At 41.3% G+C, this 16,540-nt stretch overlaps 1 protein-coding gene across 7 annotated transcripts in view; it reads right to left on the bottom strand.

The window, feature by feature from the left end:
- Window positions 1-16,540, bottom strand: part of mtcl1 (microtubule crosslinking factor 1) — a 79,811-nt gene that overhangs the window by 35,517 nt on the left and 27,754 nt on the right. For all 7 annotated transcript variants that reach the window (XM_085253618.1, XM_085253619.1, XM_085253622.1 and 4 more), the window contains exons 4-5: window positions 4,742-4,801; window positions 2,718-4,106 (exon numbers count right to left, since the gene is read on the bottom strand). In XM_085253618.1, the coding sequence (XP_085109744.1) occupies window positions 2,718-4,106; window positions 4,742-4,801 (1,449 nt within the window). The remainder of the gene's footprint in view (window positions 1-2,717; window positions 4,107-4,741; window positions 4,802-16,540) is intronic.

Raw genomic sequence — 16,540 nt, 5'->3', positions numbered from 1 at the left:
GAGGATGTGCATGAAGATGCAGATGTGAAAGCAGCAGCAACAGCAGCAGCAGGAAGCAATGGTGGTGGCAGTGGGTCTGGGGAGGGGTGGCGGTGGTGCCAGTGTGGTCGAGCTGGGGTGAGTGTGGGGCCTGACGCTGTGTGTTACTAAAGCCCTGGAGGTTTATTAAGGCCCTCAATCTCAATCTTCCTTTAAAGCTTACGGTTCGGATCTTTTCCAGTTTATCTAACCCTTAGCTCAGTTTCCTTGTTGCTGGTTGACCAGTTGAGATGCTTCAAAGCATTTAACTGCCAAACGTCTGTCTGCAACAAGCTCATTGTCTCTTAGGTAACTTTTGATATCTCGTGTTTAATCTAAAGAATCAGAGAGCCTGTTTACACTTTGTTTTAAAATCCATCTTGGGCATTTGTTTATCATGTGCCTCTCAGGTGTTTTATTACTGTCCAAGTCATAAACAGGTTGTCAAGGACGGAGGTCCAATTTAGGGAGCCAAGAGCTGCAGTGTAGTGGTTTACATATTTGCCTAACATTTGCGAAAACTCCCCTCACTCTACTTGTAACAAATCATTCCAGAGTGGTGGTTTATGGTTGTAATTACAATTCTTTTACAGTTTTATATTTTTTATTCATTACCTATGGCATTTATTTACATCAACTGTATTCAGGTACCAAGGATTAGAGTGCTATGACATATAAAACAGAACAGTTCAAATTCTCTTAATCTTGTTTTGAATTGGTGTAGTATGACACGAAGCTCATTATTTCCTATCTTGATGCACCAAGCAAAGGCTGTCATTGGCCTACACTTTGTGAATACTGGCACTAGAGGTTAAAGGTCCCTGTACACCAATCAGGTGCCCAATTTGTGTTGCAAGTCCTAGCATAGAAAATAAAATGCTAAACGAACTGTTCCAACTATTGAAATTAGCGGGGAACCTAATTTCTGCCTTGGAAAATGTTGAAGGACGCATTAGAATTAATACGCCAATAGATTTGTGGCCTAGCCAAAACACAAAAGCTATCATATCACAAAGCGTCTCATCTACATCTACACTGGTACTAACCACTGCCCACTTATGATCTGACCTTCCAAGACATATTTCAAAACTAAATGTAAACAGGCCGGAGGATTCAATGATACTGAAAATCAACAAGATAAATACCCAAAGATAGCAGATGAAGGCTTTTGCTTTCCCTACCTCCCGTTTACTACCATTTTAAACCTGCACTAACCCAAACCACACTACAAAAATATAACATCCATTACTCACTCTATGCAAAAAGCTTCAGGAATCAACGTTATCAAATTTAGTCTGTACTGGGTCTTCGTAAGACATTTTTTCAACCAGTTAAAAGTACTCAAATAGTACTTTAATGCAATTAGAGAGAGACACTGTTTCCCCAAATTGGACACTATAGTTCCCCTAGTTAGTATATAAACTATATATACACTGTGCATAGTTTACTAGGCAGACACGTGATGCACTGTATGAATGTTGACAGGGTTTAACAAAGTTCTGCACTTACTGGAAATGACAAGAGAGAACTCTGACCACAACTGTCGTCTAGTGTCATGTCTTGTGAATGTTTGCAACTTGTCGAGCTTCACATAAGAATTAATATTAAATTCTTCTATGGTGAAGGAAACAATTTGACACACAAATATTAAACAATGACTAGCTGGCACTGTCATCTCCTTTCTGAAACCCCACATGTCCTCGGTTTGTCTGATAAATATTTGAAGATTCTCTCTTTTTCCAAATATGCAACCGTGGCGACCAACGCGAGAGTTCCACACAAAGCTTTATGCCGGTCATGAGTACTAGCCACGTACTTTTAGAGCACTTCATGCAGTCTCACTTGTCAGTATGAACATACTTATGCACCCAAGATAGTGAATGTAAAAGTGTCTTCTCTACGACCCATCCTGTGTGGTACGCTGGTGGCAGCTCATTTAGCCTTGAGCCGAGAATATGAAGCAGCCACAGCGGCAGCAGAACTCCCCAAAGTTTTCATGCGCAGTTTCATAAGCAGATTTTTACACAGAACAGGAACTTTTCCTACATTTTACCCCTCATTTCTTACATTGGAGTTGAAAGATTATATTGGGCCTTCACTCTCATAACTCAACATACGAGCATTATATGAAGATAGACAATGAAAAAGTCCGAACCCATCCTTCACGCCGTTTTTCTTTAATGAGATTCCTTTTGACAGGCACGGCTGTGCAGTGTGTGTCCTGCTAAAGATGAGCCGCCAATTAGAGCTGCACCTTTAATTAGAGATGCTTTTTCTGCTGACTTGGACTCTCATTTAGTTTATTTTGGCCATAAATGTGTACTAATGAATGCACACTTAGGGACATTTAACTCAAACCTAAATGAATTCTCACATTTACAATATACCACTGGGTATACTCGTACCCATCTTAATTTTGCCTGCTAGTTAAAGTCATTTTTTGGACAATTTAATGTTTCCTACTGCTTTTCAAGTTAACGAAGCCTTGATATCTGCTTCTCATAAGCTTAAGATTGTCTGGAATAATCAGGAGATTTAATGCTAATTGATGTTCTTATTCACAATTTTTATAGAACACGAGACATTTTTCTTTTTGGACAAACAAAAGTGAAAAGAACATCTCTGTGTACCAAAACATGTCACCTTACAGTACAGAAAGGCATTGAAAAGGTCAGAAGAAGGCTATCCATTGAACTTACCTGGAAGTCGGTCACCAGGTCTCTGCCAAACGTGCCAATGGGAGAGTCACGAGACATGGAGGTGACGGTGGACAGGAAGCTGCTGGACTCTGTGAGGTTTGGCATGGGTGACAGATCATCTGTCCTTTCTCTCAGCCCCTCCCCTATGTGGTCCAGCTTCTCCATAAAGATGTGCAGCTCAGTGCGGAAAGCCTTCATGCGGGTGTTAATGGTGTCCAGGACTTGAGTGTCTGGTTTGGATCCAGAGGCTGCCCCGCCTTCGAGGCTCTCTCCTGTCGTCACCAGGAGCCTGCCCTCAAAGATCAGGCTGTCAGTGTCCGTGATCAAACGGTCCACTGTCTTCCCGAGCCTTTCTGCCTCTCGCTTCACATTAGCGAATGACTCCCGCTCTTCCCTTCTACGATTGGCCAGTTCAGTGGCACTGAGCTCGCTGCCATCTGATGGTTTGATGCTTCCAAACCCCGAGGTGGTCGCTGTTTTCTCAAACAGATCTTCAGAGTCACTCTCACCTCCAATAGGTCCTTCTCTCTTCGGTTGGAGGAGGAGAAGTCGCCCTGCTTCCTCATCCTCCGCAGCTTCTCGCCGGCCCGCATCACTCTCCGCATCGCTGTCTCGAGGGCTGCCGGTTCGCAGGCCCAAGTGTGCAGCCAGGTCACAGCGCTGGACATTAGACATGAGGACACGGTTCTCATATTGCAGCTTCATCACCTTTCCGCTCAGCTCGTTGATCTGCATCCTGGCTGATTTAAGCTCCTCCATCAACATCCCACTACTGGAGCCATTACCCGTGCCCCCGTTCCCGGGTTTAAACAGTACCCCCTCGCTGCCTTCTTCACCAACGGCCCCAGAGGTGCTGCTTGGACCAAATTTGAAGCGATTGAGTTCAGACGTAAGCTGCCTATTGTGGTCCTCAATCTCTGAGATGGAGCGGCGCAACAGCTCAGCCTCCTCCTCGACAAACTGGAGATGGCGACGAAGCTCACTGGCCGACTCCAGCGCATCGCCGCCATATGGAGACGAGGGCATGCTGGAGAAAGGCTCGCGCCCAAAGCAGTCTCTTTCATACTGACAGCGAATGTCTTCATTCTCCGCTCTTAAGCTGCGGTTCTCCACCTCCAGCTCCACAATCTTTCTGCCCAGAATGTTAGCCTCCTCCTCCACCAGCTTGAGACGCAATCGTAGCTCGGCTTCTCGAGTGGTGTGAGGGCCGCCGCCAGAGCACTCCGCCAGGGGAAGGGGACTGTCCACGTCCCCGTAAACTGATTTGTACTTTTGCAGCTCCTGCTCAAGTTCATCCTTTTCACGGCCGAGCTTGGCCATCTTTTTCCTCATGAGGCCGGACTCCTCTTTGGCAAACTGCAGCTGGCACCTGAGGTCCGCACTGTCCTCCTAATGAAATAAAAATGACAGTAAAGCTGCTGTCGTCTCATACTTTTGTTATTGTCTAAAAACATCCAATAAAAGTTCCAATCCAGTCCAAGAGCAATTTTTTCCTACTATAACAGAGCATTTTATTTTTATTCGTGTTGTATAGTATGTTATTCTATTTTATCTTATTCTATTCTATTGCGGTTTTCGTAACTTTTACTGCCTTCAAATGGACGTATGACTACAAAATGTACCAAAATGACTAAACACAGACTGAAAAAAAGGTTGGAAATCACTGCGATACATAATTTAGCCCAGAAGGCAACAGTACATTTATTGAACTGGATAAAAGCAGTAAGTGGGCTACAGTAAATGTTCTGCCGAAGGCTCAGCTTAAATGTTGCAGCCTGGTTGTTTTCCTGTTATCTTCACTTACGGTTTCTCATTTTAAACTTTTGACTTCACACTTATTTTTCTATTTTCTTTCCTCTTGTTGTGATTTCTTTGTTTCCACCTTCAGGATGTGTTTTTTTCTTTAATTTTATCAAAGCTGCTTTTCTCTTTAAATCTGCTAATCCACGCCTGTAAAGGGTTGAAAAAAGTGCCTTATTCTCTTTCTGCAGAGTGAGTAACACTGACATCTTTTTCTTATTTACCTGACTTGTGGATTTTTTGTCTTTAAATGTTTCCCTGCTACCTCGTCGCCTCAGTGCAGTCTGTAAAAGAGCAAAACAGAAGAAACGCCTCATCAGAAACAAACTTCTTCACTGCTGCACAAAAGGAAAGAAATTTTTAAAACATGCCAACATTAAAGCAGAGTGATAAAGACATAAGAAGGCTATTAGGGAGGATCTCTGCAGCTCTATTGATATTTCCATAAATCACGATGCCAGTGTTTATATAGACAATCATGATGATGGCGTTTGCTAATGTGTATGCCAACTCCCTAATGTGAAGAAGACTCTGGAAAAAAGAAGCGCATTAATCTATCTGCATGTGTTATATAACATTGGCATCATCAGGTCAAAGCTAGATCTAATAAGGAAGTGTTTACTTTAGATCACATTGCACATCATGACATAATTACTGTCAGAGACTGTCCTGGTAATAGCCTGCATCCAAGGCTAACATCTGGCTAGCATGTCACTCTTTCTGTGGTTGAATGGAGCGGCAGATTGAACAGACAATATATATGATTTATATGAATAAACTAAAATGCCCCTTGAGACGATTCTGCTTTTTATTCAACTCAGAAAACTTGAGAATTCAGATAAAGGCGGTTTAATGTCTGTCATGTATGATGCACCAGGGTGCTTTAGATCCCATTCATAGCTCAGTGTGACAGACGTCTTATCCCGGCTCAGATTCAGTGACACATGGTGCATCCACGACGCTCGGAGGGGAAAGCATCTGCCCGTCCAGGGGGAAATCTGTCCTGTAGCTAATACAACAGTAGGCATCGCACGCAAAGCCTGGATAAAACAGGGCCTTCTACACGCCAGCTTAGTCTTACTGACTAATAAAATCATTCATTTTTTATCAAGTCACTTTCTTACATCAGCTACAGCTCTATCAGACTGGGGCAAGATAAATTATCACAGAGAGGGGGAAAGGGAGAGGAGGAGGAGAAGCGAGAGAGAGAAAGGGAGGAAGAAATCCCCGTCTATAAATGCAGAGCCTTTTTCAGGAGCAGACTGCTGCCCCGGCAGGGTTATTTAAAGGTTTGATGATCAGTTGGGCTACGGATGGCTTCCTTTCTAGGAAGCATAACTTGATATTAATATTTCTGATGTCACAGTCATAATCACACATCTCTGTGTAGGTTCTTGTCATCCAGGTCATGGTAGTCTAAGGAGCTCGGAAAGAAAGCGATTTCTCGGATGAGAGGTGAAACGTCTTCATGGGTTTTTTTAAACCAACTCGAGCATCTTAAAGTCTCTCATCAAATAGATTATTACATATTTCGAATATGTTCCAGGACTATTGTGTCAGCGGAGGTGTACGTATGTGTATATTTGAGCCTGTATGTATACTTTTAACCGTGTGCGGATTAGAGAAAATCCAAAATAAATTCAAAAGTTGTGCACCCGTATCTTATTTTCAAGTCAAGTCATCTTTATTTAGCACATTTAAAAGACATCAAGTGTCTCGCAAAGTGCTGAAGTGCTAAACATCTTTAATTTTAAAGTAATTAAAGGTGTTTAAAAGACGATTAAAGCCCACGATAGTCATGCTCCAGATTTTTGACCTTTTGACCACAACTGTAAATGTGACATGTTGTCACAACAATTTTAATACTCCTTAGTCTTCAGAAAGGCACATATTGTATATATACATTATATAGTGCCAATTGTCTGATATAAACCACTGCAGGTCACTGATGAAAAATACTGCACTGGGGTCGAGCTAAGCAGCAGCACAGTCACTCACTGCAGTCGACTGCAACAAGAGTTTTTAAGCATATTGCTTCCTCTTATTCATTTTTTGGGAAAACTGTTTTTGCTTTACTCTGATTGCAAGCTTGAGTGAGATGGTCTGTTAGCTCCACTCATCCACTGCTGATCAAAATCCAACCTTTAGTGGTTTGAAGCACCAAAGCTTGCAAACCATTGCATTAACCTAAAATTAACCAATCGCATATTCATGTCGAATCACGTAGCAGAGATTGAAAGGTGCACGAGGGATGTTCACTGGTGGGATGAACATGTCATTTGAATTGAACGAAACTGATTTTTTTGTCCTGCCCACCAAAGATGTGCAATAGCTCAATGAGCAGAATCAGTGTTGGCTACTCCTCTTTCAGCACACACTCACTCACTCTCATTTCACTTGGCATACAGCAGATTCTTCCCTGCAGAAGCTCTGTTGCCATCCTAAACAGACCAGAAGGACAGTGTGAATCATTCATGGCCAGACGGATGGAAAGTGTGAGGGAGAACCTGTTTTGCCCAGAGCAAGAACGGACCTTGACTCAGTCGCTGGCTCGGCGACAGGAAGGGAGCGCCCGCTTAGAAACGGTGGCGCAAAAATGAGCATAACCAAACTGCAGGCGGCAACGGTTACAGAGAGACGTCTGTGTCTGCTGCTTTCCGTGACAAATTTGAATGAAAATACTGTTTTGATTTGAAACTTTATTTTATTTTATAAGGTTTGCGTGCAGAGAAGTTCAAGCAGGGCACAGATGAGACACATTTCTCTGTTGCTGCTCAAAAGAGCTTTATAGTTTTGTTTCATTTCCTAACTGCTGTACGATTCCCTTTATCAACATGTTTCTTTATCTGCTCCCGTTGCTCTCTCCACAGTCTCAGTCCATTTTGACCTCCGAGCTGCTGTTCTCCAAAATAAAAACATTTTCTCTATAGTCTGAGTAACCTTGGCCTGCTGCCTTTACAAGATCTGATTGTTTGATCGAACTGTGGCACCAACTGTCTGGGTTTCCCTCGGAAAAAAGACAGATTTCTTAAATATGTCCCTAAATTTAATTTGTCAAACTGATTTTTTTAGACACTGGAAAAAGCTAAATGTCAAAATGACTGAAGATGACAGTTTGCCCTTGAAGGAAACTACACCTCTTCTGATCTTTCCCTACAACCAGACCTCAATGTTTCTCAGAAATCCATTTTCTTTAAATACAACAATTACTGACAGATTCATAGTTTACTTTATTTATTGATCAGCTGCATCAAAATTGTGCATCTGCACCCCCACAGCCCCTCGGGTCTCACTTCAGCTTTGTTTTCAGGGTCTCTCCAACACCAGCCGTGGTTTAATTCCCCACCCTGGTGACGGGGCTAATCTCTCTGGGGAGACAGCGGATTAGACAGCATCTTGTACAAAGCTCCTCAGACTGCCATTGTCAGGGATCCCCGTTTATTCTACACACAAGCCAATGTGAGAGTCAGAGAAACAACAACGTGATCAAGTAACTCAAAGACACTCATCTGCGATTCGCTTGCAAATATAACTGCACAAACAGACCTTATATTACTTACATTAACAGTGAGTAGTCATTTAAACGTCAGATATCTGTATGGCATTGTTATTCTTCTAATCTAATGACGAAAACTGAAGTAACAGGGTTTGGTTTTTTTTGAGCTGTTAGTTTTTTGGCTTCAAGTGGGTCATAGAAGCGGGAAACTTCAGGGCTGAAAGAAGACAACACTGAAGTACAACTTTAGAGCATAAATAAACATTTTTCGTTAATTCTTTCCTTCATGAAAACTATAAAGGTTGATTTCCTTCTAATAAAATACCCATTTGAATTTTATTACAGCTTAAATTTTGAATTATTAAAGGCATGGCTGTTTTTACTGGCAAGTAGGTTCCCACTAGGCAGGTAGCTGACCTCTTGGCTATAACTGTTGTTTTATTGTAGTTATCTGACACTGCGAGCCATGCTCATAGACACAGAAGTTTGGTGAATTAAATTGTAATATTTTATTTATATGTTGCTTCAAAGCCATCAGCAGGTATCAGTATCAATGCATTGCACCTGTATAGTTTATAGGAGCAGTTTGTTAACCAAGTGTCCTATAAATGAAGGCCATTTTCAATCCCATTTCTAACTTTAACTGATAACTTGGCACTCCACTCATGGTTCCATAAATCCGACGCTACAATTGACAAATTGATGTTGCTTCTTCTGAAATTACCAAATCCTCAAAATAACGCCAGTGCAGCTATTGATATGTTTTTGTAGTCACTTTAAAATTCGAGCGTGCAAAAACTTTGTGTTAAAAAATAAAAATAAAAATCGTGTTAAAACTCATATCACAGATCTGTACGTGGACAGGGCAATTTTATGGTGTGTGGAGACCTTTTGAACTGAGATTCAGGTGTGTTATGCAAATAATCACTAATAAAGCTTCAAGCTGCGGAGATCTGGCAAACACTTCTTTCTCCACACCTGCTGATTTCAAACTTTAATCACAACCCGTCACCAGACAATATCCCGACCACACTACAGCATCACGCTAACTCAAAGTTCCCTGCTGAAATTTTCCAGTTATTAAGGATCAATAACATGAAATGAACAACAATACTTCTCCAAGATAGTTAAACTCCTCCACCTGAGGCAGTAATCATTCCCCACCTGGTGTGGGATACGTGGACCAGCAAAGACCAAATATTTAGCTCCAATAATCACCACGTTATTCCATAATGGAAATAATTATCTGCACCTCTAAAAGACCTTTTACTGCTCCCTGATAGTGTGAATGACTGTTGCTCTACTTTTTAAAATTTGATTCAACCACTGAGATTAATTGTGCCTCCTGAAAGCTCTGCCACATTTTCACATCCTCTGTGTGATTGCTTTTCTTCCACTTCAACACACATTCGTCCTCCTGCACGCTCAAAAGCACAAACATGCACACAGGTTCCCCCATCATCATCATCATCATCCACGTGTGGTGCTCTGAACAGCCGGTTAGCTCGGGTTAGTGAGAGTCAGTCATGCAGTCACGCAGGAGCAGCATGCAGTCTGGCAGGCAGATCCAGCTGGTGTGAGAACTGGCTGCATTACTGGTGCTGCTGGTTTTTACTTGGACCTCTGCCAGCCTGCAGGATTAGCAGATTGTAGTTACACAGTCGTTACTCTGGTGGGACCGAGTGAAGCAGTCGCTGCAGGCCCTGACTGACTGACTGCCAGTCTGTATTTCACTGGCCTTCTCATGTACCTCCCTCCTGGACTCCCTAATCCCGTTTTACTCCCTTCTTGCTTCTTTCTTTCTTCCACATTTCCTTACTTTACTCCAGCTCCACATAAATCACCCCTGAACGACATCTGAAATGTATGTGGCAACTAAAGTTATATATGTGTGTGCTCATAGTGGGCCGTTCTATCTTTGAGAAGCACCTTGAGTTTAGATCATCAAAGTGAGGTCAATGTAGCCTCTCAATCTCTTTTAAAGGCTTCACTTGGGTAAGGATTATAAATGAGCACTAAGATGAGATTTAGGATTTGTTTTGGCAGTTTGAGGTCAGATAAAACTTTGATTTGATTTATTTGAAGATGACAGAGTTAGGATAAGGTTTAGCACAAGATATGAGGGGCAGGAATTTAGAGGTGACACTTTAAGGATGTCAGGGAGGAGTTTGGGCGACAGGTTCTTAAAAAGAGAAGACACAAAAAGCTGATTTTTGAAAAATAACATCTCCACTCTTATAAACCCTCAGTGAGTCGGTACACTGGACTGTACAATCCAGCAAGTCCCGAGACATTTCTTTAAATTTTAGTCGACAAATTCTAAAAATTCCCATCATCAGAATTTGCTCTGGAATGTTTTGATTGGTGAATAGAGTCGTCTTGGGATGCAGCCAACTTTATCTGTGGCTTTTTTGATAGCCCCAGCTGAGACAGCGCACTAGTCTGCTGGATTAAGTAACTAAGTAAGGTTCATTAATATAGTGTTTTTCGAGAACAAAGTACACACGGTGCTTTACAATGCCCATGTAGGTACAACCAAATTAAAACAGTATAAAAAAATAAATAAAACTATGATAAACAGTTATGTAGGGTTTGAGTGTTTCAGTTTGATATGTTAAATTGGTGGTTGGACGGGTTAGTATGTTCACATTTCACCAAATTCTTATTAGCCAGATGATGTCTGGCATTAACATTATAAGAATAGTGTTGAAGTTATTCCATAAATATCCTCCCAGGACTGACCCCTGGTTTTTTGCAGGTGGAGAAACAGGCTTCCACAACTTTGAACTTGCAAATTTAACAACAACCACTCGTTCTAACTGGTTTCACAATTAGCGAATGCTTACATAGAGCTGGCTCCAAACTAACATGTCAAATCATCGGTGTAATATGAATATTTTAGCTTGTTGTGTGGTACAGACCATCCAAGAAGTTGTATTTTCAGTTTTAATGAGTGAAATCCTGGTGTTTTACTTGTATCTCACATTTATTTGTGTCCTTGAATGTATAGTTAATGCCTACAGTTTACTAAACTTTCTTCAGCTGAGGGTCAAGAGGCTGAAAACCAATGAGTTGCATCACTGTGGCTAAGGCAATTCTTTTACACAGTCTATGCTCCTCTCTCATTAAAAATGAAAAATGGTATCACACTGGGAACTAACGATAACCCTCGAAAATAAAGAAACGATCAACTGCTACCGTCTGTGTTGTATCCCAGAAGTTGTGTGCGACAGTGTTTATGTTCAACAAGTGTTTATAGCATTTGTTTAGAATTAAAAATGCATCACAAGTTGGCGATATCTTATTTATTTATTTTTTTTTAGATGTGGGGCAAAATCCTGACAACTCAATTTCCCTGAGAAAATTTCATTTTTCATGTTGCTGCTGCAGTCTCACTACAGTCTTGGAACAAGTGTTGGAGCACAACAATATGGAGTATTCTGACACGCCTGTTTGCGTAATACACTCGGGCATTTTTGGAACAAGTGCAGACTGACATACACAGTGACATCACCCCAAACATCCCAATGTGGGAAGGGGGAAAAAAAACAGAAAAACATTTTGGGGGTGGAGGATGAGTAAAAATGGGAACACAGCGAGAGTATTTTCAGCAGCATCTGTACTCAACAGCTTGGCCTATTTATGATTTAGCTCAAAGACCGTAACACATTGCAGAGAGGGGCGTCTGGCTCTGGTAATGGGATTTAACAGGAAGTGTGGTGTGACCAGCGAAAGAGGGGGGCGGGATGGAGGGGCTGGCAGGGAAGGGGGTGGTAACGGAGCACAAACGCAGCTGCGACTGCCGCTGGATGCAGATAAACCCCTTCTCAGCCCTGACAGAGGCAGCTAAGACTCCGACACAACAGAATAAATATCGCTCACCCGGCGGGAGAGCTCAGAGAGATAAGTCGCTATGAAATGTTTAGAGGCAGATTATATTACGGAGATCTGGATGAATGAGCCCTCAATCTGGACTGTAATCCGTTTCAATAAATTAATTAATACAGCACACGCACACACACTTGTCTGAATATATTTAAGTGTCAGACGCCCTCTCTTTTTGTCACTTGATTAAATTTTTTTCACCCCATCCAAGGACATTATTCTGATGCACAAGTGTTTTCTGTTGCTGCTCCTGCTACTTCATGATGCACACAGCTGTTTTATTTTTAAACCGGTAATCAATCTGTGACTTGCAGCACCTGCATTAGTCTAAATATACAGCTTCTAGATATGCTCCATCAGCCAAATACGCACCATGCAACCCACTGAAATTCAATTTGCTGCTGAAAATGGTGCACCGCCACCCATTCCTCCTCAAGGCTACAGTGAAGTTGCTGCAAACAGGAGCAGCGGTGATATTTTGAGGAAAAAAAAAAAAAAACCTTTCACCAATCAAAGCTAAATGAATTAAAGCAATCTAGCAGAGTGGGCTTCCAATATGATGCACGTGTGTGCTCGTCTGCACACGCATGCGTTGTCGAGACATCCATACAGCGTGTTATTGTGTGGGTGCCTGTTTTTGTGCTTTTTGTCTGGGCATCCTGGTGCGTCTGTGGCTGCGACTGCGTTTGTGGCGGTTGCTGGTCTGTCCGTATAATCGGCAGTAAGACAGGCTTCATGCAGCACTCTGAGGTCGTTCCAATGTCAGGGCACCCCCAGCGGATGTGATCTTGTAAACAGCTTCAAGCATCTCCATCTCCCCTTTGTCTTAACATCAGTAGCTGTCCAGAGATTTTGATCCACCTCAGAGGTCTTTATAGCCTGAATGCAGGAGCAGAGCTTAGGAGAGGCAGGTGGAAGAAAATGCACACAACTGCCGTTATAAAGCTGGTAAAATTCCAAGTGGGCATGTTTTGGGCCAAAGGATGGCGCTGGTGTAAGTAAAACCATCAGCTAAGACTTTAAAACTGTACTCAGTGATGCTTTTTAAAGCAATGAAACAAATTTATTTGTGTGTTATTAAAGTAATTGCTTGTAGTGAACTAGATTGACTATACGAAACAGGTGTAGCAAGAGTGAACCTTGAGTTTCAGGGTGGTGTGCCAAGTTATAGGCTAACTTGGTTAGCCATTTTTGGGACTATTAAATGATGAACATTTCTCCAGAAGGTGCCAAAACTACAAACACAGTGCAGAGGTCCAGTTCAGTGACTCAGGTTAGCTGAGACCTGGCAATGCTCTGGTAAGCTGCAGTGACACCATCCACTTGTCTCTCAAAGCATTAAATCCGTAATCATGTATAATTTCAAATGCTTTAAATGGGTGAGTCATATAAAAATTCACCCCATGTACAATTGTCACAAAGGACGAAATTATCTGCAGAGAACAAGCTAGTTTTGAAATTTCTGCTCTAAATTTGGAGAAGTCTGTGGGCACTGACTCATTTTTCAAGCAAACTGCCATTCGGGGAGCTGCCAGTTAATGCCACCTTCTGTGTTGCCTTTATTGTTGCATCCTCAGAGGTTGCCACTTCACGGTGACAAATTCACTGAAAAGTATCATCAAACCCTGCGGTTCCCCATATGGAAAAGATATATATAAATCTTATAAAGTTTGTATCTGTCTTGTGTGAAACTTGTATGAAAAGCATATAAGAGTGAAAACAGATATAAGATCCCTTGAAAAATTATATAATGAAACTTGTATGTTTTGGATACTTACTAAAACAATATATGAAAGTAATGAGAAAGTGGCCACTTTCATGAGTAATCACATATAAGTTTTTACTATTTCTTTTCCATATGGGTCCCCTCAGCCCTGCAAAGCTTTTTAGCATTTTGGAGGCTTAACGTTCAGGTTTTGCATCTTACTGTTTGGTTTGTTCTTTACTCAGTACCATGTTTGGCCACAGACACAGATGTTTTCAGTCAAAACGCTGATAAACTGTAACTTGCCCATTATCAAACAAACCAGACAAAAAAAATAGGCAGCATTTCTGGTGAATGCACTCTCGCTTTTCACAGGTACAGTCAGATGTTTTCTTTGAGAGAGAGGTAAAAGGAGAACGAACAGCTTCTTCCTCTGACTTGTTGTTACCATCACGTCCCTCTTGTGTGATTTTTGTACAGAATTTTTATTTTTGTTGCAAACTTACGACATATATTCATTTCTATTTATTCTTTCTATAAGAAATATGATAGACTCATTGTATCCGAGTCTTAATGACCCCCCCCCCCCACACACACACACACACACATTATTATTTTATTTTGCAGCATTACCCAATCTTCTTCAGCTCAAAACACTTGAAACCAGCTCTGTGTGATTTCGGTCGTCTTTTTCTAATATTTTTCAGTGGCAAAGTGTTCAGAGTATTTCCAATCTTTGTCAGGATGTTGGTTTGTTTGCTTTACACAGTATGTAAAGTTATATATTTAGAGAAGTTAATAGATTCCAACACCCAACAAAAACACCAAATAGAGCACCTACAGAAGGAATTAAAAATATTTCTATTGTGGTTCATTTTACAAACTAGAAATCAATTTTTTAGTAACAGTAACCTGGGGGGGACACAGTGGTGTAGTGGTTAGCACTATGACAAGAAGGTCCTAGGTTCAAACCCCTGCAACTGTGAATGTGTTAGCCCTGGGATGGAGATGAAACCTCTGTAGGGTGTACCCTGCACCCTATGGCAGCTGGAATAGGCTCCTGCCCCCCTGCGACCCTGAATTAGACAAGTGGAAGAATTTGGATGGATAGACCATTAAAATGACTGGAATTCTCTGATGCATGTTCCAGCAAAAACACAGGACTTTCAATGTTGCAGACAAATTAAAATATATAAAAAAGAAAAGATCAGGCGATCTGCATGAAGCATCAACAGTGCTGCTATTCCTGGATGCCCACCAGAGATTTCCAGGTCCTACAGCAGCATGTAGACGGGAAAAGAAAGAACAGGCCAGGAATTCTCAAAGGAGTAACCACCGGTAGCTGTAGCAACCTATGCTGACTTGCAGAGTATATATATATATATATATATATATATATATATATATATATATATATATATATATATATATATATATATATGTGTATATATATATATATATATATATATATATATATATATATATATATATATATGTGTATATATATATATATATGTGTATATATATATATGTGTATATATATATATATATATATATATATATATATATATATATATATATATATATATATATATATATATATGTGTATATATATATATTAGGGGTGCAACGATATTCGTATCGATATTGAACTGTTCGATACAGTGCTTTCGGTTCGGTACGCATATGTATCGAACAATACAACATTTGTAATTTATTTTATCAATTTTCCTTCTGACGATGCTGTCTGTGTCGAGCGCTCAGTGAATCTGTGTTCGACTACTCCGCCTAGGCTGCACTGTCCTGCCCAGATCCACTGAGCGCTCAACACAGACAGCATAGTCAGAAGGAAGAGCGCAGGGCAAGCTAGCAAGACAGAAGTTAAGCTCTCCTTGCAACATAGACCTAGTCATGGACTAAAGTAAAACAGTATGTTGGATGTGCCATGCAATGCTCAATTACACGTGTGTGAACTAGTGTGTTAGCGCAGTTAGCTCGTTAACGTGTTGGCCGTCTAGCCCCATGCACGGAGCGATCGGCGGTAGCTCGTTAACAGAGATTTGCCATGTTGTGGCGTTAAGGTCATTTCAACGAGATTAACCTGAAAGCACTAGTGGGAACACAACGAATATGACTGCACATTTACGCCGACATCATCCTAGTGCAAAGACAAGTGGAAGCAGATAAAAAAAAGCAAGCATGCTACTAACTTTAGCCGAGTCATTTAGACAGCTGTTAGCACATGATTCTCCTTATGCTGCTGAGAATATAGCCCAGAAGAAGCGGATAGTATAGCTTTTATTTTGGAAAGAGACATTTCTCTGTAATAAACTCTCTTTTCCAAAGATGAGTGATTCCTCAATCAGATACAGGGCTTGCAATATCGCTAGCCCGACGTCCCGGAGCTAGCGATTTTTTCAGTCGGGCTACCAAAATCTATCTCTGCCCTGCCCGTCGGGCTATTGTAGGAAAAATATATGTCAATGCTTTTGCATTCTTTCAGAAATGTAGCTGGGTAATTATGTCATTGGCATCGGTGAGCCACTGTCAATATGTGACATATTGAAGTCGCGTTTGAATTTGCGCTTGTTTTTTTGCTTTCACTTTGCAATCGTGCGAACTATGTATAGAGAGCGACAGCACTGATCTGTGAGTGATGATAATCTGTGCACCAATTCCTCTGACATCGTCTTATTAATCGTTAGCTTACTATGCAAACATGACAAGTGAAATCTCCCCCAGCTTAAACATGTGAGAGGTTGATCGCGCAGAGAATCGCTGAGCTTATATATATATATAAATATATATATATATATATCCTGCAAAATCCTGCAAGGCAGCAGGAATACAATATGCCTACCTGAGTGTGTGTGTGAGTAAATGTTTGTGGATGAGTGTCTGCAGGAGGTCGCGCGTGAGCAGCGAAGGGTCACTCCC

Source organism: Mchenga conophoros, linkage group LG18, assembly GCF_057382185.1.
Source record: "Mchenga conophoros isolate Kocher_MC1m ecotype Shallow Benthic linkage group LG18, M_conophoros_male_GT1.1, whole genome shotgun sequence".
Taxonomy (NCBI): Eukaryota; Metazoa; Chordata; class Actinopteri; order Cichliformes; family Cichlidae; genus Mchenga; species Mchenga conophoros.
Note: the sequence above shows the minus strand (reverse complement) of the source record. Positions and strands in the feature narration are given on the sequence as shown.